The 21,607-nt window shown below is 49.6% G+C and overlaps 2 protein-coding genes across 2 annotated transcripts in view; both read right to left on the minus strand.

Moving 5' to 3' along the window:
- Window positions 1–4,866: 4,866 nt before the first annotated feature.
- LOC149866961 (melanoregulin-like) lies at window positions 4,867–9,541 on the minus strand. The gene is made up of 5 exons (XM_090041202.1): window positions 9,355–9,541; window positions 7,557–7,719; window positions 6,636–6,726; window positions 5,965–6,128; window positions 4,867–5,658 (listed from the first exon to the last, which is right to left on the minus strand). The coding sequence occupies exons 1-5, from the start codon at window positions 9,423–9,425 to the stop codon at window positions 5,419–5,421; spliced, it is 729 nt and encodes a 242-aa protein (XP_089897328.1). The 5' UTR covers window positions 9,426–9,541; the 3' UTR covers window positions 4,867–5,418.
- Window positions 9,542–11,703: 2,162 nt separating this feature from the next.
- Window positions 11,704–21,607, minus strand: part of STARD3 (StAR related lipid transfer domain containing 3) — a 33,987-nt gene continuing 24,083 nt past the window's right edge. The window contains exons 9-15 of the mRNA XM_090044522.1: window positions 21,110–21,202; window positions 19,457–19,519; window positions 18,388–18,483; window positions 17,774–17,853; window positions 16,712–16,816; window positions 15,872–15,965; window positions 11,704–13,774 (exon numbers count right to left, since the gene is read on the minus strand). Of these exons, the coding sequence (XP_089900648.1) occupies window positions 13,670–13,774; window positions 15,872–15,965; window positions 16,712–16,816; window positions 17,774–17,853; window positions 18,388–18,483; window positions 19,457–19,519; window positions 21,110–21,202 (636 nt within the window). The 3' untranslated portion in view covers window positions 11,704–13,669. The remainder of the gene's footprint in view (window positions 13,775–15,871; window positions 15,966–16,711; window positions 16,817–17,773; window positions 17,854–18,387; window positions 18,484–19,456; window positions 19,520–21,109; window positions 21,203–21,607) is intronic.

Raw genomic sequence — 21,607 nt, forward strand, 5'->3', positions numbered from 1 at the left:
TGAATGAATGCTGGAGGGTGCAGGGCAGCTGTTGCTACACATGTGCTTCCAAAATCTGCTTTGATCCCATGGGCTGCAGGCTGATCCCTATGGAAATGTACTCACTGACTGGCCCATCAGCTGATTTTCCACTCGTGGGGTAAAAGAGCTCCAAGACCTGCCTAAAAGCCTGATTATGTAACAAGGCCACTGGCTGGCCCTTTCCCTACAAAGTGGTGCAAAGTTACATCCCAACCCCTGTGCAGAGGCAGCTGCCACCTTAATTCCAGGCTCTTCCCTCAGAGTTCCCCACGGTCCAATGCTGAGCACATCAGCAGTGCAGCAGGCAGCCATCCCTTTCAGCCCTAGGCTTTCTGGTCAAGAGTGGGGCCCATGCAGAACCTACTGCCATAAGGTAAACCCTGCCCGTAAGCGCACACATGCTCATGTGCACCTGCCCATGGAGGGAGAGGTGGGACTGGGACAGGCTGGCAGGGTGCTGACATGGTGGCATCTCAGCTTGTGCATCCTCCACATTCCCCCAGCCTGTCCCTGCTATTAATAAGGAGCAAGGGGATTTATAGCTGAGCCCCATGGTGCTGAGCCAAGTAAAAGTCCTCCAAGCATAGCAGCTGGATGGAGCTGCACCTGGGCTCATACTCACAGTGGCCATTCAACCCCTGGCCACTACATGAAGAGCCCCGTGCCTAGCTCTGACATGGTGGGGGTAGGGGTGGAACTAGGAACCAGAGGGAGTGTGGCAAGGACAGGCTAGCTAATACAGCTTGTTAAGCAGGACTAGACTGGAGCTGAGGGCCATTTGTAGCTGAGCTGGGTCAGGCACAGTGTCACATTGACCACAGGCCTGGGGAACATGATAAGCACCCAGCTGAACAGACCCTGCCTCTTCCTGATCCCCAGTGCCCTCAGGAAGGACGCTTTGCCAAGTGGTCGGTGCCTAACCTGGCCTCACTTGCCCACACTGCTTCCTCCTGAAGCTAAATCTGAGCGGGCGCAAAGCTTTCTCTCCTGCGTGGATGACTTCTACCTGACTCAAGAAGTCTATGGGCCAACGAGAGGCAAAGCGCTGCTTGACCTGGTACTGACTACGGGGGACGACCTAATCGGCGACCTAGTGATTGATGGGAAGTTGGGTGACAGCGACCATGAGCTGATCACCTTCACCATCCGCCGTAAAGCTGGCAAGTCAGTCAGCAACACAGAAGTCCTTGACTTCAGAAAAGCCGACTTTGACAAGCTCAAGAGGCTAGTCAGTCAGGCCCTCAGGGACCGTGACCCCAGGGAGTTGGGAGTTCAAGAAGAGTGGTTGCTTCTCAAGGAAGTGATCCTCAGTGCGCAAGCTAAATCTATTCCAACATGGAGGAAAGGCAGCAAGAAGGCACAGCAGCCCCCTGGCTCTCCAGAGACCTAGCGGACCTACTGTGGCTAAAAAGGAAAGCCTACAAAGGATGGAGGATGGGATTCACCTCCAAGGAGGATTACTCCGCGCTGGTCCGGAAAGCCAAGGCTGCAACTGAACTCCAACTAGCTTCAGGCATCAAGGACAACAAAAAGTCCTTTTTCAGATATGTGGGGAGCCGGAGGAAAAGCAAGGGCAATGTTGGACCCCTGCTAAACCAGATGGGGCAACTGACAACTGACGCCCAGGAAAAAGCCAACCTATTAAATAGGTACTTTGCGTCAGTCTTTCATCAGTCACACGGGATGCCCATGCCTGCTATGGGACAGGGAAATCTGGGTGAGGGGGATCCCCTACCCTCCATCAATGCTGACCTCGTGAAGGAACAGCTTGAGAAGCTGGATACCTTCAAGTCAGCTGGCCCTGACAACCTGCACCCCAGGGTACTCAAGGAGCTGGCGAGCGTCATAGCCCAGCCCCTGGCACGGATCTTTGAAAACTCCTGGCGCTCTGGTGTAGTGCCCGAAGACTGGAAGAAGGCCAATGTGATGCCGATCTTCAAAAAAGGGAGGAGAGTGGATCCGGCTAACTACAGGCCCATTAACCTGACTTGTATCCTGGGGAAGATCTTAGAAAAGTTTATTAAGGAGGCCATCCTTGAGGGACTGGCCCAGGCTAACATTCTAAGGGACAGCCAGCACGGGTTTGTTGCGGGTAGGTCTTGTTTGACCAATCTCATTTCCTTCTATGACCAGGTGACCTATCATCTGGACAAGGGAGAAGAGACTGATGTCATATATCTTGACTTCAAAAAAGCTTTTGATCTGGTATCCCATGATCACCTCTTGGCCAAACTGGCCGGTTGTGGCTTTGGCTCCACCACGATCCGCTGGCTGGGAAATTGGCTTCATGGTCGGACCCAGAGGGTTGTGATTAATGGCAGTCACTCATCGTGGTGCCCTGTGACCAGTGGGGTCCCTCAAGGCTCTGTCCTGGGACCCATACTGTTCAACATCTTCATTAACGATGTGGACATTGGAGTCAGGAGTGGACTGGCCAAGTTCGCCGATGACACCAAACTTTGGGGCAAAGCATCCATGCCAGAAGATAGGTGGGTGATCCAGGCTGACCTGGACAAGCTCAGCAAATGGGCAGACGAGAACCTCATGGTGTTTAACACCGAAAAATGCAAGGTTCTCCACCTTGGGAGGAAAAACCTGCAGCACCCTTATAGGCTCGGCAGTGCTACGTTGGTTAGCACTACAGAAGAAAAAGACTTGGGGGTCATTATTGACCACAAGATGAACATGAGCCTGCAATGCGATGCTGTGGCTAGTAAAGCGACCAAAATGCTGGCGTGCATCCATAGATGCTTCTCCAGCAAATCCCGGGACGTCATTCTCCCCTTGTACTCGGCCTTAGTGAGGCCGCAGCTGGAGTACTGCGTCCAGTTTTGGGCTCCACAATTCAAAAAGGATGTGGAGAAGCTTGAGAGAGTCCAGAGGAGAGCCACGCGCATGATCAGAGATCAGGAAAACAGATCTTACGATGACAGGCTGAGAGCCATGGGACTCTTTAGCCTGGAAAAGCGCAGGCTCAGGGGTGATCTGATGGCCACCTATAAGTTTAGCAGGGGTGACCACCAGGATCTGGGGGAACATCTGTTTACCAGAGCGCCCCAAGGCATGACGAGGTCGAACGGTCACAAACTCCTGCAAGACCATTTCAGGCTGGACATAAGGAAGAATTTCTTTACTGTCGGAGCCCCCAAGGTCTGGAACAGTCTGCCAGCGGAGGTGGTTCAAGCGCCTACATTGAACACCTTCAAGAGTAAATTGGATGCTTATCTTGCTGGGATCCTATGACCCCAGCTGACTTCCTGCCCTTTGGGCAGGGGGCTGGACTCGATGATCTCCCGAGGTCCCTTCCAGCCCTAATGTCTATGGAATCTATGAAATCTCCTGATCTCACAGCTGCTTTGTGGCCCAAGGGCTGCAGCCCAGCCTGCTTCCTGAGGCTCTTGCCCACAGCATGAACGATTTTTCTCAGGTCAGGGGGGGCAGGCTGCTGTTTGTCATCCTAACTGGCTGCCTTCCAGATAGTGTCCCCTCCCTCGCCAAAATAGAGGAGCCCCCCGCCCCCCCCCCCCCCTTGCTGCTAAACCAAGCAGGCAATGTCCCCACCCCCTCTCAACACACACTGCCCTCATCACAGAGACCTATAGCAGAGCTGTGTAGGATGCCCCCCCCCAATCCCCCATGCAATCCAGCCACAGCCTAGTAAGGGAGTCTTTTGCTTTGAAACTCTAGTTGCATTGGCAGCAATCGAGGGAGATGAGGGGACAGTAAACAAACTGATTTAGAGACTTGTTAACTGCTAACAGGTCCCTGGAGCCAAGATGAGTGGGGTGGGGAGTAGAGTGCCTGGGGAGGGGGCAGGCTGATTAAAACTGAGCCCATCTAAATCCCTTGGCTCGGAGGCATCAACTGATGCCAGCCTATGGCGTTGCTGCCAGCTCTGGCTGCCCCTCTGGTTCCATTTGCTCCTGGCACTTTTCTGTGACTAATCCCTGTTGGGCTCCAGTGAGAGGAAATGTGAAGGGATGGGAGGTAGGAAGGCGAGTTTTTTCCAGGCTCTTTATGCACATGGGCAGTGGAAGGCTCCAATACCTTCTTTGAACCCTCACAGCTGAGGTTTACTGATAAGATACAACAGGTGGGGGAAATACAGCAAAGGGGGTATCAGAGGCAGGATGGCTGTACTGCAAAGCTCTATAGCCCCAGAAGAGGGGAGTAGGCAGGCACCTGGGCTGGCCTAAAAGGGCATGGACTGGGAGGCAGACTGAACCCAGAACAGCTTTGGCATAACTTTGGTGGGGGAGGACACAAACCAGGGCCAGAAGATTCAAGGCGCTGTCTTGGTAAGAAATGGCAGAGTTGGGGTAGATGGGTGGAGGGCAAGAGAAGGTGGCTGGGAAAGGACTGTCATAGTAGAGGTAGAGGTAGGGACAGGTGATTGATTTGGCATCTGAAAAAGCCCTGAAGTCCCCTGGAGAAATTATGAAAAACTCAGGAATAAAATCCCCAAGGATTATTTTTCTGGTGTGAACAACAGATGGAACCAGCAAACCTTACCACTTCAGGTAGCTTAAAAGAACAGTGCCTGCCTCTACCTCGTCCGGTTCAATACATGTGCCAGCCCTTAGTCCAGCTACAGTCACCTATCCTACTTCATGGGTGTGACTGTCCCTTGCAGGTAACACCTACCATTATGCTTCAGGAATGGGGCAAGGCCCCCTGCAAGCTGCAGGTCACTGGCAGAACCCAGCACCCCCTCCTATACAAGAGCAGAGACTCCACCTCTGCTCCCAATAACACCAGTACAAGTCACTACAGGCAATTTTGGCTTGGACTAGGGCTGCTGAGTGCTGATAACCCAAAGAATCAACACCAACAAGAAAGGAAGGTTCAAAGCTTTTATCCGGTCGCTGCTGCACCCTGGCTAAGATGTTCTTCACTTCCAAAACAGCTGTTGTGAGCCAGCTGGCTCATTCCACCCCAGAAGTAGCCGCATTTCAATGCTAGCAGGGGCCAGGAGTGAACCTGTTGCACTGAATTTTTTGATGGGTTTGGCTGTGCTGGAGGAAGGCTGGGTGGGGAGATCCTAACCTTCTCCAGCCAACAGGCACCCTGGGCAGCCACCTCCCAGTTTCCAAGGAGCTCTCTCCCTCTCCAATTTAGTAGGATGGGAAAGTGCAAGGTGGTCGTGCTCTCCCCCTCATCCCCACCAGCACCTGATGACTGACAACTACAAAATTGGGATCTGCAGGGCTGGGAGCGGGGATCATTGTGTGGGGGGAATCTGCATGGAGAGAGGGCAGGAGAGGGTCTGAGTTGCCAACTGGCTCCTTTGCAGCTGGAGGGGCGCTCACCACACCTTGCCAGGTACCCTGCCACACTAGGAGCTGAGGTGGCAGCTCTCAGCATCAGCCATAATGCCCACCGCTGCCCACACAGGCCTCACTCCATCAGCTTGGCCAGCAGGGTGTCTTCATCCACCTCCTCAGCCACCTCCTCCTCCTCCTCTTCTTCCTCCTCCACCCCCTTGGGCAGCTCAGGCCCTGGGCTAAGCGTCACCAAGATGGCCTTCTCACTGAAGGGCTCCTCCTCACTGTGGGGGGCCTCGTCTTCCTCCAGCGGGTAATAGCGCCGGGCCGCAGAGAGAAAGTCATCACCAACGTCGAGGACAACAAGCCGGTCCTGGTGAGGGCAACACAGCGAGGGTGGCAGAAGGCAGAGCAGGGGCCGTAAGGCACTGTGGAGCCCAGGCAACAGGGGGGCCAAGATGTAAGACGAGCTGGGGAGGGGGGGTGGAACTGGCTGCATGGGCCCAGTCAGGCTGCCCACAGTGATGACTCGGGATCCCCCCTGCACACCCAAGGGGATTTAGAGCAGGGATGGAAGTGAGGGCAGCGGGGTCCCTGCTTTCCAGCTACTCCCAAGGGGGTGGAAGCATCAGCCATTTGCTTAGTTTCTCCCCTCCAAGCCCCCTCCCCACACACGTACCAGGACAAAGAGGTATCTCTCTGGGGGGCTGCAGTGCCGGTCAAAGAGGCTGGTCTCTGTGGCCAGTGAGGTGAGCAGGGCACAGGCTTGCTGCGGGTGCCGCAGGGAGCTGTAGGACATGGTGGAGGTGACGGTGAGCAGGCCATCTGCCTCGGCGCTGAACCCTGCCCGGTGGGGAGGAGAGACGGTCCCTGTTAGTACCATGCAGCGTATCAGGGCGATAAAAACCTACTTCTACCACCAGTTGGAAGGGGCTCAAATGCCATTTGCAAGCCATGCCTCTCTCTAGGTTCTGCCCTCTGTCTGGACCAAGCTCTCTACAGAGATGGCACCCAGGAAAGGGAGGGCAAGGACAACCCTCTGTTGGAAGTATTGCCCACGTACACCTCTGTCATGCTTCTCATCCTAACCCTCCATCCCCTCAATCATCAAGGGGCCATGCGGGCATCCCAGGGGCCTAGCACAGGGCATGGAGCATGGAGTGAGGACAGGATGACCCCCAGCCCAAAGGGCTACCTTCTAGGAGCAAGGGCATGGCACAGCCCAGCCCAGCCCAGCCCATGTGCACCATGGCTTCAGGGGGGGTGCCCTAACTACTGCCATCTGAATCAGGAGGGAGGGCATAGCTGTCCAGCTGCCCCCACCTCCCTTGACCAATCTTGTGTCCATACCTAAGGCCTCCAGGATGTGCTTCCACCGGTCCTTCACCTCACGGCGAATCTGCCGGTGGGCACTGATGTCAAAGCTCAGGCGCCGGTATCCCTGCAGCAGAGGAGGACAGAGCTGAGTGTCAGACTACAGCTCCCACTCCACATGGCAAACCTCTCCTGCTACCTTCTCTATCCAGCAACAACTGCCAGGTCATGGTCCCACACACTAGGAAACCCACGGGAGGTGGATGGGACAGTGATGCTTTGGAGAGCAGATCCAGTGGTTCCAGCAGGGGGTGTGGAGCAAGAGGTTGCATCCTGTCTTTAGGAGCAGCCTGGTGTCCAGCAAGTTAGAACAGGAGGGATGGGTCTGGGAATCAGCTGGGTTGCATCCAGTGTCATTGAGCAAGGCGAGCCGAGCGCTAGGACTCCTGGCATCTAACCCCAGCTCTTACTCTGTTGTGTGAGAAGCCCCAGTGCTTTCATGCCTCAGTTTTCCCACCTGCAAAAGAGAGACATAGAGAAGGCCAAAACACTCCAGTGCTCTGGAGATGCAGCAGTTTGGGCAAGACTCTATGGACCTCACCACAGTGCTTCCCCCTGGCCTTATTTCTTCTCTCACAGCCCCTTTTTGGTGGGAAAATTATTGTTTGGTATGCTCAAGCAGCACCTACAAGGCTAAGTAGAAACTCAGAGCCCCACTGTGCTGGAAGCTGCACACAGAGTGAGGGCAAGCCCCTGCCCCGAGCTCATAACCTGCAGGTCAAGGAGGTGGGAAACCCAGAAGTGACTTGCCATATCCCCCAGAAATAGAGCTCAGAAATCCTGCCCAGGTCCAGTACCAAGCACAAAGGCAGAGAATGAATGATCTTCCACAGGAGATACAGGCAAGTCCCACAGCCTGGGGGAGGGCCCCAGGCAGATGGGGGTAAGGGCACCAACCTCTGATCCCCGGCGCAGCTTGGCCCGCTTCTGCAGCAGGTTGTAGAGCTCCCGGTCGTCATCCCGCTCCATGTGGGTGGAATCCACGGGCTCGTTCCACAGGTTGGTGGCCTCAGCCCGTTTGCGCTTCACCAGCTGGTTGAAGTACTGGAGCGTCTCACTCCTATGACAGGAGAGACCCCATCACTCCTACGGCCTACATCCATCCCCCCACCCTGCCTCTGCCCCATCCTTGGGGCTGGGACTGAGCTTCCACACACAGGAATGCACACAATCCTGAGGCTAGTAGCTGGAACGACACAGTTCCAGGGCAAGTGGGGGCCACTGTCACCCAGCAGACCGGGGAACAAGGAACCATCAGGCACATAGTATAGTAATAACTCTCTGGTAAAGGGGTTGCAAATGGTTAATGCACAGTCAACAGATGATTAAGTTAGGGGCATGAAGAGCATGGGTAGTGGAGAGCTATATGCCTGTCCAGGTAGGGGTGCTGTAGATGCGTATAAGCCCATCCAGTAGGGGCACATTCATAGATTGTAAGGCTGGAAGGGACCTCGGAAGATCATCAGGTCCAGCCCCCTTCACATTCATTGAACTCAGCCCCCTGCTCCTAATCAGAGTTAAAAACCAAGGAGAAAAAGACCCCCTCTCCTACAATTAATTGCTCCAGTGTTGTGTGCCCTGGGGAAAGAATATGCAGGCTTGCGTGGGCAAGAAGTGGGGTGAGTGCCCTGAAAGTCACTCCATAACCCACACATCTGAAGGACAAGCAGGGAGGGAGCTCTAAGGTGGCAGGGGCCTGGCACAGAGTCTCAGAAGGAGGGGGAAGCTAGAGGTGGGCAGCAGGGGTGTTTCAGAGGTGGGCAGCAGGGGTGTTTCAGACTGAGGTACCCTAAGCTGGGAAACTCTGGCACCAGGGGCTTTGGAAGGGGAGCCCATTTTGATGTTTATAGGGGATCCCCCGATTTGCCGTCCAGCCAGCCATGGGGGTGCTGGGGGGTGGGGAAGGGGAGCAGATAGCAATTTCAGGTGTATTATTTCTTCATCATTGGGGTGTATTATGACTAGCTCCCTCCTGGTTAGCCAGAACCCCTCACCTTCAAAGGAGGGAGGTGGGGAAAAAAGACCATTTACAGCTTATGCAGCCATGGGCACCCATCTCCCAGGGACTTCAGTATCTTCCACAACTTGCATGTTAGTGCCTGTTTGGACCCCACATCTTTTTTTCTCATGGGACTACGAAGGCTTCATGCAAAATATTTCATGCCAGGGTCATGGAAATCAGGCTGACTGGGGTGGACTACTGCATAGTGTTCAGGATGCTGCAGCAAACACTATTCTACAACCAGTTCAGGATAGGTGGTGAAAGAGAAAAATGCCCTAGTCCATTGTGGGATAGTTGGGAGTTGCAATAGAGGCTTCAATAGAGGCAGACTATAATTAGTCTAGAGGAGTTCCAACCAGGAAAGGTGTCCTACTCTTGCCAAAAGCCAAGACCCCTGGAGACAAACTTGTATGACAGACACCAAATTCACACACCTGAGAACAGAGAGTAGCTTCATGCTTGTAGCCTTGCTTTAGCACCCATTCCTACCACAGTCAGCTTCCCTGTAGGATCTTAAACAAGCCACTTCCTCTCCCTGTGCCTCAGTTTCCCCTTCTTTACAAGCAGGATAATCTTGCCTTTCTCATCCACTTCTTCAAAGAATGGCCTGCCTAACTTAGCACCCAGTATAGGGCCTCCACACTGAGCCAGTCCTAGAGGCTACAGAGAAGTAAATAATAATAATACTAATACCTGATGAGTGGATTTTTTTCTGGCTCCTCTTGTCTACAGCAACAGCAGAAGAGTTGCAGACAAACATCCATGTTCCTAGCTTTTAAAGGATAAACCTCCCGACTGCATGCAGCCACTGGCTAAAATCAAAAGGAAAAGCCACAAAAGTGTCATCAATGATATGGGCATTAGATTGCACAGAACTCTGTTTTCCTTCTGCAGGGAAACTGCTCTGAAAAAGAGCAACTGGGAAGTTCAGTAGTCTCCTTATTCACAAGCAAGTCATAAGCTGCAATCATGTGAGAGTCCCCTCACTCAGGCTCCCAGCCTGGAGCAATAAGCACAGCAGGCCTCTTGGAGAATGGACTCCCTATCTCTGCAGTGCTTGAGGTCATGGAGTGATGTAAGTGGGCTTGTTTTTTCTCCCACAAGGACAGCACATGGTTTGGGGCACTTCTAAGGCAGCCTAGACCCACGTGGGAAGGCAGAGGCTGGGATGAGCTGGACTGATTCTGGGAGAGATGACCCCTGAGTATTGCAGATGGCTCTTGGGTGAAAGTGGTCAGGCTTCATGAAAAGGGGGTGATTTAAGCTCAGAACCACCAAGATGGAGCTTGAGGTTGACAGGGCCTCAGGTAGTCATGAGGACTGACATGCCCAGAGGAAGTCCCCTCCTCTGAGATCAAGGTATTACGTGAGTGGCAGAGTGCAAGTTACACAGATTGCATTCAACTGGACCCCTTTCATCAGTCTTCCCCAGCCTCCACCCCCCACCCCTAATCTGCTTCTGAATATACTCCAAATAATTTGCACTGAGTGCTTGTACAATAGCAATCAGGCAGCCTTTGTTTTCTCCTCTGTCCTGCAAAGGTAGCAGTCTTCCCAGAGACAAATAGTGGGGTCAAAAGGTACAAATTGGCTTTGATCATTGACTCTGCTTGGTTTTTCTCCTGGGATTTCACAAAAGAACCAGCTACTGCCTTTCTGTGCCACCAAGGCCTATGGTATGACATGGGATAGGCTGACCTTTCTTACCACCTTTTGTATAGACAGGACTGACCCCATAATGGGTACAGCCTGCACTGTGTGATCAGAGCCATTATTCTAGGCTCCTGTGTGCTATACACTCTGCTGTTCAGTGGGAGAACACAGGAGGAGGATGTGTAGGATACGCTGGACAGACACACACACAGCCATAGGTGTGTCCAGGCTCCCCTATCTGTGCCATCATCACCCCGTGGGCAGCAGGTCATACTCCAGCTTGGCTGTTCACAGACGGTGGCTGGGCTTGGTGGTTAGCAACGGCTTCATTAGATCAGGCTTAGCCTGTACACCATGGGCTTCACATTTTACTAGATAATTAAAAGAGCTGGCACTAGGAAAGGGCTGAAGCTCTGCTGATCTCCACAACCCAACCCACAAGGAATTCATGCCATTTATGGACTGGCTATTTGCAGGCTGTTTCTGCTTTATCAACACCAGACACACGTTGGCTACAGGCAGAAAGGTCCCGACTGTCCTGGCATTGAGGGGAGCACACATCAAGGACAGGCTCTCATGTGCCCCCAGGACAGGGAAGGTGGAGACAGATGGATTTTGCTGCCATGTTCAGCTGAACCTGATTCCTTGAATCGCTGCTGATTTTGCAAGGCTTGGGGCTTTGCTTTGTTTAAAAGAAAAGCATGAGGTAATGGGCCTGACATAGCCCTGGTGTATGCAGAAGCAGTTCCAAAAGCTTTGAGGGAGTGAGGCAAGGATGTGACTGCTATGGAGAAAGGGAGAGGGTCTGACTCACCACCTTTGTTAGCTGCAGTAGCAAGGACAGTACAAGTTCTGGAGAAGACCACATTGTATCCCTCATAGTGCTGGAGAAAGGTGAGGGAGAACAGAATACCTTGAAAATACAGATAAGAAAGCAGACACAGAGAAGGAAAGGGATTTGTCCAGAGTTACATGGCACAGCTGTAACCACTGGATTTGGGTGCCTGTGGTGGAAAGCACCAGGCTGAGGAGCATTCCCCCTGCTTTTACTTACTGCTACACAGTGAAGACCAGCAGCTAGGAGCTACTTACCTGCAGATGATTCCTGCAAATTAACTTGATGCATAGGAACAGCCCTGCTGGACTGAATGCATTAGATCATGCCTGGCTAGTACATGGCTGGGAGAGCACCTGGGACTCCTAGGTGCTATAGGCAGCACTGCCTTCATCACTGTGCACCCTCCAACCCCAGCAATGCAGAGCACTTAAACAGAGCTGGCCATCTGACTCCTATTAGGGCTCTTCAGTTTAAGTTTGGCTTTGCTGAGCTTCCAGTGACTGTACACATGCTGAGGGGTTGTAGCACAAACACTGGGGAACAGAAAAAAAGTCTCTTCTGGTTTAGGTTTTTATTTGATCAAGTTACAAAGGTTGCAGGCAGAAGGCAACAGGTTGTTAAAGTGACCAGCTCTTTCTGCCAGGTCCCCTAGAGACATGGAAGGCCAGTACATATACAAGAACCACAAATCCTAGGAAGACTCACTGTACAGGTGGCCATGTAGAGTAATGTCAACCATTCCCACAGCACTGAAAGGTAGGGGAGATAGTGCAAAACCTTCCCATCCCCTCACCACACCCTTCTGCAAGGGACTCTGGGCAAGAGGGACTGAGCAAGCTGACGTATTTTCAACCATTAGGAAATTGGTCACGGCTACACAAAACACTTATTCAGAGGAAAAGGCCATAGCCAGGCCTGTCAAAAAGCTGATGTTTATATTTCTTCTTAATCCTACCCTCAACTCTCTGCCTTCTACAACCTACCCCTCACCTAAAGGGCTTCATTATTTGCACAGAACACAGGCATATTGCACTCCTTGATGAAAACAGGTTTACAACTGCCTGGGTCTGACAGCCCTCACTGCAGTAGACCTTCCCAGTTGGATATACCCCAACCCAGTCACTTATTAAGCCAAACATCTCTTAATAAGGCAAATTTGTTCCCTTTTTTCATATTTAAAAATCATTCCCTTCCCTGGCCCCCCACCCATGTGCCCATTATGTGGTAATGGTAGCAAGATGTAGCAAGAGTAGGTTTAGGTAGACTCCAGTGCTCCATCATTCACCAGATGTGGTGGGGAGGTGGTCAGGAACATAATTTAAGAGGCTGAGCCTAACAAAGGTACAGGAAAGCTATTTAAATAAGGGCTTAGGGTGGGGGGAGGTACTGTGTAGGTGTCCCTGCTCCATGTCCAATCACAAAGGAGACCTCACTGTGTCTGTAGCCAGGGGTGCATAGATACTGTGGATGAGCAGAGATGTTCACCCCTTGTTTTCACAGCCTTTAGATGAAGAGGAATGGGCATCTGGAACAGGACAGTAGTAATAGTGGGGCAGAGGCTAGGTACCAGTTATAGGGTCCTCACCCAGGCACTTTTAAACTGTCAGAAGTTTCCATGATTGGCTCAGAAGAGTGGGCAGGGAGCTCTTTGCCTCCCCACAACCTAGCTTAATACTGTTACCAGTGGGCTTACTCATACCAGTCAATGGAAACTGAGTAATGATGCAGGATAGCCAGCAGCATATGAGACATGCCCACCAACCACTCCTTGGCCCAAGTTATCCTCTAGATGATCAGAAGCAAGAGGGTCCCACAGTCAGTAACACACTAGGATCTGCAGCTCCCATTCAGAGTCATGGCATCCAGTGTCACCCTCTGGCAGCTAAATGCACAGCGTTGCTCTTTTTCCTTCTCCTGCTAAAGGCATTTGGGTAAACGCAGTAGTTCCAGATGAAAGTCTTCACATGGTTATCACAAAAAAAATGTAAAAAAATGCTAAGACAAGTGGGAAGGGCCATACAGTAGTGATGGTAACTTCTGGTAGAACAAGGAGGAGCAGAAGCGATCAGCAAAGTATTTGGCACATGTTACAAGAGTTTAAATCATAAAACACTTCTTCTGATTCCAGCTGTTAGTTTGATCAGTGATTGGAGGCGATGAGGAAGACATTCTCTGGAGCATGCAGGGACTGAAAGAACCAGTCAGACACCCCAATGCATCTCCCACCCTTTTCTGTTCTGCACAGTTTGTGCATTCACATGTTAGTGCTGGGGTGTTGTTGGGTTTTTTTGGTTTTGTTTTGTTGCGTTTTTTTGCAGTCATAGCCACCTCCTTCCCCCGTCAGGTCTCAGCTCCTCCCTGAGCAGGCTGCCAGGAGATGCTGTGGTTTGCAGCTATGTGGCAGGGTCTCTGCAGCTCACAGGCAGTTTTTGCCCCATGTTTTGGACGTTGCTGCCAGGGATGTGTTAAGGAGAGAGAAGGTAAAGGAATATGGGGCAAAGTGTCAGGAGCTGCTGTTCAAGGCTTGGCTGAAAGCTCGCTGATGTGCTTCCGGAGGTGGAACACAAATTCAAACATGGTGGCTGCCAAACTTTGATGAATAAGGTAGCGAGGAAGTCGACCCTACAAGAAACCCCAAACAAACAGATTATGATTCATGTAGTTTGTAACACTCTGGGTTCAGACATATGGTTCCTGTAGAGCCAGTTTCACTAGGAATCAGCTACATAAAAGGCTTCATGACAAAGAGCCACCCACCCATTTCAAACTGCACGTGACCTTGCCCTCTGGTTTCTAGCATGAGTCTGTTCACCTTTTGGTCACAGATGGCTTCAAGACAATGCATCTCAGAGCCAGCTGTTCTGAAGCAACTGCATTTGTGTGGGAAGAGCAGTGGTGGAGACAAGCCTGTCCAACTGATCTGAGAGCACTACAGCCAAAAGCAGCAGCAGCAGCTCACAGGGCTTCCACAGCAAAGATACTCAAGCTACTCTTTTCCCATGGGAGGGGTCTGACATCACAGTGAGACAGGGACCATCTTTTTTATTTTGTTCTGTTTGTTCAGTGGATAACCTAGTCATAAGGGCTATCTTAAGACAGCCAAGACCTTCAGCAAATGATCAGTGATAGGTCCTGACTTACTCTCCAAAGCAATTCCAACAGCACTCTCTCCCACCAGGATTTCCACAGTGTGCCAGAGGGGTGGGACTAAGGAAAGAGTTTTTTGTGGGTAAAAAATGGGAAGATGGGAAGTCATCTTATAGGAGCATATGAGAGAAAGCGAGAGAGATGTTGGCAGCACGTGTTCTTAGGAGTCAAAAAGGGGAATATCTGATCAAAACAAGCATAGTGTGGCGTTAACCACACATTTCAATGCTAAAGAGGCCCAGGGTGAATCAGAGAGACTGATTCCAGTCTCTGATAGTGACCAGCACCAGATGCCATGGAGAAAGGCATGAGTATAATAGGCTATTAACTGCCCACTTAAGAAATTCTCCTAAAAACCTCACATGGCCAGAAAAGGCCCTAAAGTGTAGCACATACAGCCCTTGTGCATTTCCATTCCATGTGTTATAAATGAATACTCTCCTTATCTGTGGAAAATACTCAATTTCTTTAGCAGCTGATCAAGCATCAGAGCCAGTTTCCATCAAGAACTCCCCCCACCACATAAATCAAACCCAAGAAGCTTTGCACAACAGCAGCAGTGATCAAGAGAGTGGTGTTCTGCTGCTCTAAGCTCTTCCCTTGGTCTGATTCCGCAGTATAGCACCTGATTTTGCAAGCTTTTCAAACCCTTTTTAATCATGTTATGAGCAACAAGAAACAGGCCATCGGCTTCTTCCTGGGGGTAGGAAAAGACGGCAGGCACTCCAAGGAATGAATTAAGGCCTTTGTGTTTCCCTGTTTAGCACTAGGTTACCATGTCAACAACATCAGTGCAATTCAGGGAGGTTGGGAGGCTTTGCCCCATGCCTCTTTCTGCAGCCCCCCAGGCTTCCTGACCTCCAGTTTACAGTTCCTGTATATGCTATTGTGTGAACTGACAGCAATACGGCATTTCCTCCAAAAACCCTAGATCTGGGTCACCTTCCAGGGCTGAAGTGCCTTTTGCAATGTGTTTGCAAACAAACCTCTCCCAACACAAGTATTCAACAAAAGGCCGTATTTTTATTGAAGGCTTTGGCAACATGAGTGAGTCATTCAACTGCCATCCTCATGAAAGCAAGGGAAGTGTCTAAAGGGGACTTATATATATGGCTATTTTTGCTGCCTGAAACAGTGCAAAAATACTCCCCCTTGTTTTACAAAGGGATCCAATATTTATAGCCAAGATTCAAGGACAGTAATCTTGGGGCACAGGGAGGGGGTCCAACTAGCAGTGCCTTAAATATATTCAAATTCCAGTAACTGCTCAGTATGCCTTTCAACAAAAATCAGGACCCTTTAAGGCATCTCAAATGGGGTTCACAGTATCACCCATCAGCTGGGAAAATAGCTGCTAAGCCTATGTAGATCTCAAATGGTTTGCTCTGATCTAACTAGAACTGGCCAACAGGCAGGAGAGGAAGTAGATTTGGTCACACAGTCAAGTTGAAAGGTTGCAGTTCTTGTGGGGGCCGAGTGCTTCTTGCAGGTTTTCTAACCTCCTGCTCCAAGTATCTGAACCTTTGCAGGCCCAGAAACACCAACCCCGTGCCAACAGGGAACACACTTTACCTTTAGATCTGTGTTGAGTAGCCACAAGAAGGTGCACACTCTTGGATTGCTGGGACATTTCAGAACAATGAAGCCTCCTGGTCCGTTCTCACCTCTTGGAAAAGCAACAGTGCAAAAATTGAGGCTGTGGAGTACTGTAGCCAGCAAGATTTTCTAGGCCTCAAAATCCCCAGCTCTTAAATAGACTGGGGCAGCTATAAAGGCTCAAGTTAAATGTCAATTACTTTAATCAGATTATCAGGAAAAACAAAGTCAGTGAGAGAAGCAGCGCAGCTGGTCACTAGGCTCTGGAGGTTGAGACTCTGACAGTAACAGAGAGTCCTTGCTTGGAGAGATTCAAACACAGCTTAATTCATCACAAGATGGGCAGCCACTTACGTCTGGCATGAGGAAGTGACAGCAAGTGCTCTGGAAAAGGCTCCATCTTGCAGCAGTTCCTTATCACCCTGGTATTTCACAGTAATAAACAGTTGTGTGACAAGGGCCCGTGAAAAGTTTGAAAGACATTCAGCTGCTTGTTTCCCACACGTGTTATGACTGTCTTTGTGCACCAGCTGATTCCACAACAGGATGTGGAATTGGTCAGGATTTAAGACCTGTTGGTTCCCCCCATATTCCACTGACGTACCTATCACCTCCTTGGCTTAAGCCATGTTGTTCTGCACAAAGTGTTCTTTACACAGAAAAAAAAAAGGGACAGTGGAAGTGGTCTTAATTCTGCCAATAAAATGACTTCCAGAATATTCTGGTTTGCCCTGAGGGTAACACCACCCACTAGCAGGAGCACACTTGTTATGGGCATGGAAATCTCATCTGATAAGAAGCATACCTAGCTCTTACCTGACATATTTGAGCAGTGGAGGCTTCAAACTGTGAGTGGTAGATATCCCTGAGGAAACATATCTGTCTCTTCTTCTCTCAATCCGACGCACATTTACGAAGTCCCTAGGCAAACAGACAGACAGGTATGTGCTCACGAATTTAGTGGGAATTTTACACTAGGTAGACTTGAAAAGGCCAACATGCTAAGCCAACGTTTCTTTTTTAGAGTCAAAGCCCCCCCTCACAAAATGCTCGCTCTTAGCTTTTTACTCATTTCTCGACTACAGAAATATAACAGAGCAGTTTTTCTGCTCTAGAAGAGTAGAACGCAGAAAGCCCAAAACAGGGCAAAATGGTTTTTGACACTATGGATTCCTATTTGAAATCTCTGGGTTTATCTTGCAAATCTTGTGTAGCTGTTTGCATGCTTAGGCGTGCAAATACTGCACAGTATCCCATGGCATCCTTAAAAGGATCTCATGGCACCCCACAGTACCACAGCACCTTGGCTGAGAAGCACTTTTCTAAACCAGTGGGACAAGGTGTAACGAAAAAAATCTTAGCTGCAGACACAGTGAGCCAGATCACAGGTACTAGAACTTAGTCACCAAGTATAATCCTGGTCCACCCTGTTCGAGACACCAGAGGAAAAAAAAAAAGGCCATCAGTGCACATACCTTTGTAACACACCTTCAATCTTACCTTTAAAGTCACAAACAGCACCAAGCAGGAGGAGAGCTTAGTCACCTTCTGCATTATATGTTTTCCAGGGACTCCATTATAGTGGAAAAGGACTTGCCTCTGTGTGACTCGTGATTGCTTGGTGACTAAAAGAGACACTGGGTGCCAGGATCCAAGGGGGTCTATTCTGTGTAGGGCTAGCTAGTTGGCAGAGGTTTCTTATACCCTGTACATAGCACCTTGGACATTATCCACATATGGGACAGCTCATAGGTGCCCTCTACAACACTACGTTTTTCTACTTCACATCCCCGGGAAAAATCAATGGGAGGCAGATTGGCCTAGAGCAAGAGGTTCATGGGCTTTAGCCAGTAATGTACTGGAGCAGAATAAATTCACCTGGGTGACACTACACCACCTGCAGCCCCAGCAGCAACATCATATGAGATAATAGTGTTGTCTTCAATCCGCTGTAAGATCTGAAAGATAACAGGAGAACTCCCTTTAACTGTGTCTGTGGATTCACACACATGAGTAATTGGGAAGGAAGTGCTTGTGTGTCCTGAATAAGCCTTTAACAGCAGAACAACAAGCCACTGAGGTTTTCCAGTGATGTGCCTTTGAGGACTCAGCATCAGTGATACAATTCAGATCAACAGGCCCATCTTGCAGGTGATGAGTGGGTTGCTCTGGACAACAAGCAGGCGTCTCTTCTGGATCCCAAACACGGCAGTCACCCGAAATGCTGAAAGCTCCAATGAGCCATGGGAGGGAGAACAAATTTGGCTCTACCAGCCACATGTCTCACTGGCTTGGCCCTGGGCTTCTGGATAGACCTGCTGGCACAGCTGGCTAGTTCCAGAGCATTCAGATCGCCTGGTTGAGTCCTGATGACTTAACGCCTCAATGTTTCAAATCCAAGCCTGGCACTGAATGCAGGAGGCTCTGTGCTGAAGAGTTCCAGCTCCCAGATTGCAGGGGTAATTAAAAAGCCATCTTCACCAAGCACTCACCTGGCAAGCTGCCACTGTTCTATTCCATAAGATCATCTTCTCAGGTTGGAGAATAACTTCCTGGTAGACTGTTTCAGCAGGACACTGCATGAAGGCCTGGGGATAGGAGGAAGCAGACACTGAGCCATTTGATCTGGCTCCCCTCCTTTCAGATTATTTAAAAAGGACAGGATAACAAAGTTCACAAGAGACTACCAAAGGGACGGAACAAAAGTTCATAGAAAGCAAAATAGCAGCAGTAGAACTAGCTAGAGCCAGACAGTACTGGCGAAGACTAGGTGAGCTTCCTCTATGGATTTTCAATACAAACTGAGTGTATGGTGCCATTCCACTCCCAAGTCCACCAGCAACATTTGATTATGCTGTTTGAGGAGATCAGAGGGGCTTCAGCAAAAAAAGGAAACAACCCACATTTGTCTGCAGCCACGTGCAGATTTTTAGAGGAAGAAATTTAATGCAATAACATGTGCTCTCTTCAGTAAGGCACTTGCCATTTCTAAGTGGGACAGCATATGTACTGAAACACAGCAAAGCCAGCCACAGCATGAATGCTTCAAGAAAACATTGTTTATAGCCAAGCCATTGCCATGAATCACTTCCTAGCAACTTCTAATGCCAAGCAGTATCTGAAGTAGAATCAGTCTTGATCTCAAAGGCAGTTAGTCTGCCTGTTCTTGTAATACAAAGAACCTGGGGTTGAAAGACATATCTTTAGTCCCTGGGTCCAACTTTTGGCCATGAAGACCACGCTGTAGTATGTTTATCAGAGCTCTAATCAGTCTAGTTTCAGCTGCCAAGCCAAAGGATTTCCCTGAAGAGGCTTTGCTGAGAGAACAATAGAGAACAGTACAAGAATACAGCAAAGTTTTTATTACCCAGGACAACAAATTAACAGGCTTGATGGTGCTAATAAGGAATTTTTACTGTTCATGCAGAATTTTGACCTGTACTAAAGGAAGAGAGTGTCTGACTATACACATGACATCAAGCAAGGCTCCTTTGCATATGAGTTCTGGCCATGTGACACAGCCATAATGTGCCAAGGGGCTTAGACCCAAAAGACCCTTACCTTTAAAATAAAGGTCTTGCCATGGAAAGGTATTTCAAGAGTGTAAACAGCATCACCAAAATCCTGTGCAAGAGAAGTATCCGTCACATTTAGCAAGTCAAAAATTTGACAGTTGTATACCACCCTTGAGCCCAGCATGCCCACTAACAAGTTTGTGTCTAAACAGATACAGATCTTTGAGTACAGGCAGGCATAACTGCTTTGCTATCAAACAATGTAAACAGAAGATGTTACAGGGCATCTGTTACATCTTCATGATTCTGTAATCAGTGAAGCAAAACCATTACAGCTTTAACCCTGGTTCATTCAAGGCCAAAGCTGGAGTGATTCAGCTAACTTGTATCACTACAGCCTCTTGCAGATGTGAAAGTTAGATGGTAGCAGCTGATGCACATTGCCAAGGAGCAGTTCTCCCTCCTAAGTATTTGTCCATATGCTCTTCTATCACTACATTCAGTACTGAAATGAAGCCCCCTTGAAAAGCAGTTGTTTTTAGGCACATTGTGATGATGCAGGAATTCTAGGACAGGTAGTGAAGTTTGTCTCCATCTGATGGTCTCACACTTTGAAGATTCAGGATTGGAGACTGCACTCAGCCTATGGCAACACTTTGAGACCTGAGAGTGAAGAGAGATGACAATGAGGTGATTCTTCAGTTGGTTGTCAGAGCTCCCTTCAGGCTGGGTGTGAAGATTGTGGAAATCAGTCTCAAAGCAGCTTCTGAATGCCAGCATGAGGCTATGAAACTCTGGGCTTCAAACTCCATTTCAGTTGAAAGGTTAGCAGTCTGCCTTCCTTGCTTTTTTCTCAGCCATAACACAGATGGAGGTTAACAGCAGGAGGGTTGTTAAAACTTAATACATCTTTAGTTAAAACCTCAGCACCCTAGGACAAAGGTGGTGGCCCAACCAAGAAAGCCTGTCTGCCTAGGTAGGCTGATGTATAAGGCAATGGATCACCAGTGGAAGAATTCTGAACACCCCATCACATTGACCAGGGTCACAAGACAGAGGTGGCTGAAATTTTAGGAAGGGCTTTACTTAAAGAACCTGGGAAGGTTCGGGCAGGATGGCCAGCATGAGTCCTGGGGCTCTACGGCAGTTAAATCAGGTCTCGCTTCTGTGGCACAGCATGAACCCAGGAAGCAGCAGAGGCAAAGCAAAAGACGCTGCTGGAACCTACCCAAACCAAAGGAAGCTTAGCAGCACGTTAGCCAAGCATGGGGACTAAAACACAGCAGGTCCAGCAGGAGGAGCTCTAGCAGGGCTGTCACCTGGGCATTTTTTCATGCACTCTCAGACTGGACCATGAAATGCAAAGATGAATCGTACCTTTGATCCTTTACCAGACTGTCAACTGTGGTTCTACATCCTAACTAGAGTCAAAGGCCAACTGCACTCCCCTGCTGTTGGGGCAGGAGGGGAGGGCAGAAGAGTGATGGGTTCAACCAGGAAGGTAATTAAATATCTCATTAAATAAGAGGTGATTTTACATTTAACTGAACTGCTATAGAGTCCTAATTCAACTGGGTAATTGTAATGCTTGTTAATTCTTCATGTCACAAAAAAATAAAAAAGTTTCAAAAGCCCCTTTTGTCCTCTGCTCTGAACAAACACAGCAGGGCTGCCTGCAGGCTGAGCTGTCAATACTTGCATTGCTTTTCTCAAATTTCCAGTTTTCCTCCTGTCCTAGGATTTGATCCACAACTTCCATTGCGTCTTTGCCTTGCTGGACATATTCTTTCTCCTAGGAGAAAAAAAGAACCTGTTCATTTGACCTTGGGTACCAGAGAATCTTGTTAATGCTAGTAGATAGGCTGCAGGTAAAGAACTCAATGCCATCACTTTCACTACAGGAAGTTTCTTTCACTTAAGGAGACAGAAGCCTGTGTTCTGGAACCTGAAAGCCATGATTCCTGTCTTGCTGTCATTCACATGCTGGCTGAGCATCTCTGCGACTGGTACCCCTCTCTTTGCAAAGTATTTTAGTACTAGGAATGTTACAAGCCATACCAAAAGTCACTTCCCCTGGTGCTGGATGCAGCCACCTCAAGGATGGAACAGCATCTATGGAGTGATTTAGAAAGGGGCAGAAGAATGCTACTTAAGCCAAAATTTGGCCAGGATAACAGGGCTAAGACTCCTGTTACTG

Source organism: Crocodylus siamensis, chromosome 4 (assembly GCF_052110815.1).
Source record: "Crocodylus siamensis isolate JL-2025a chromosome 4, ASM5211081v1, whole genome shotgun sequence".
Classification (NCBI taxonomy): Eukaryota; Metazoa; Chordata; order Crocodylia; family Crocodylidae; genus Crocodylus; species Crocodylus siamensis.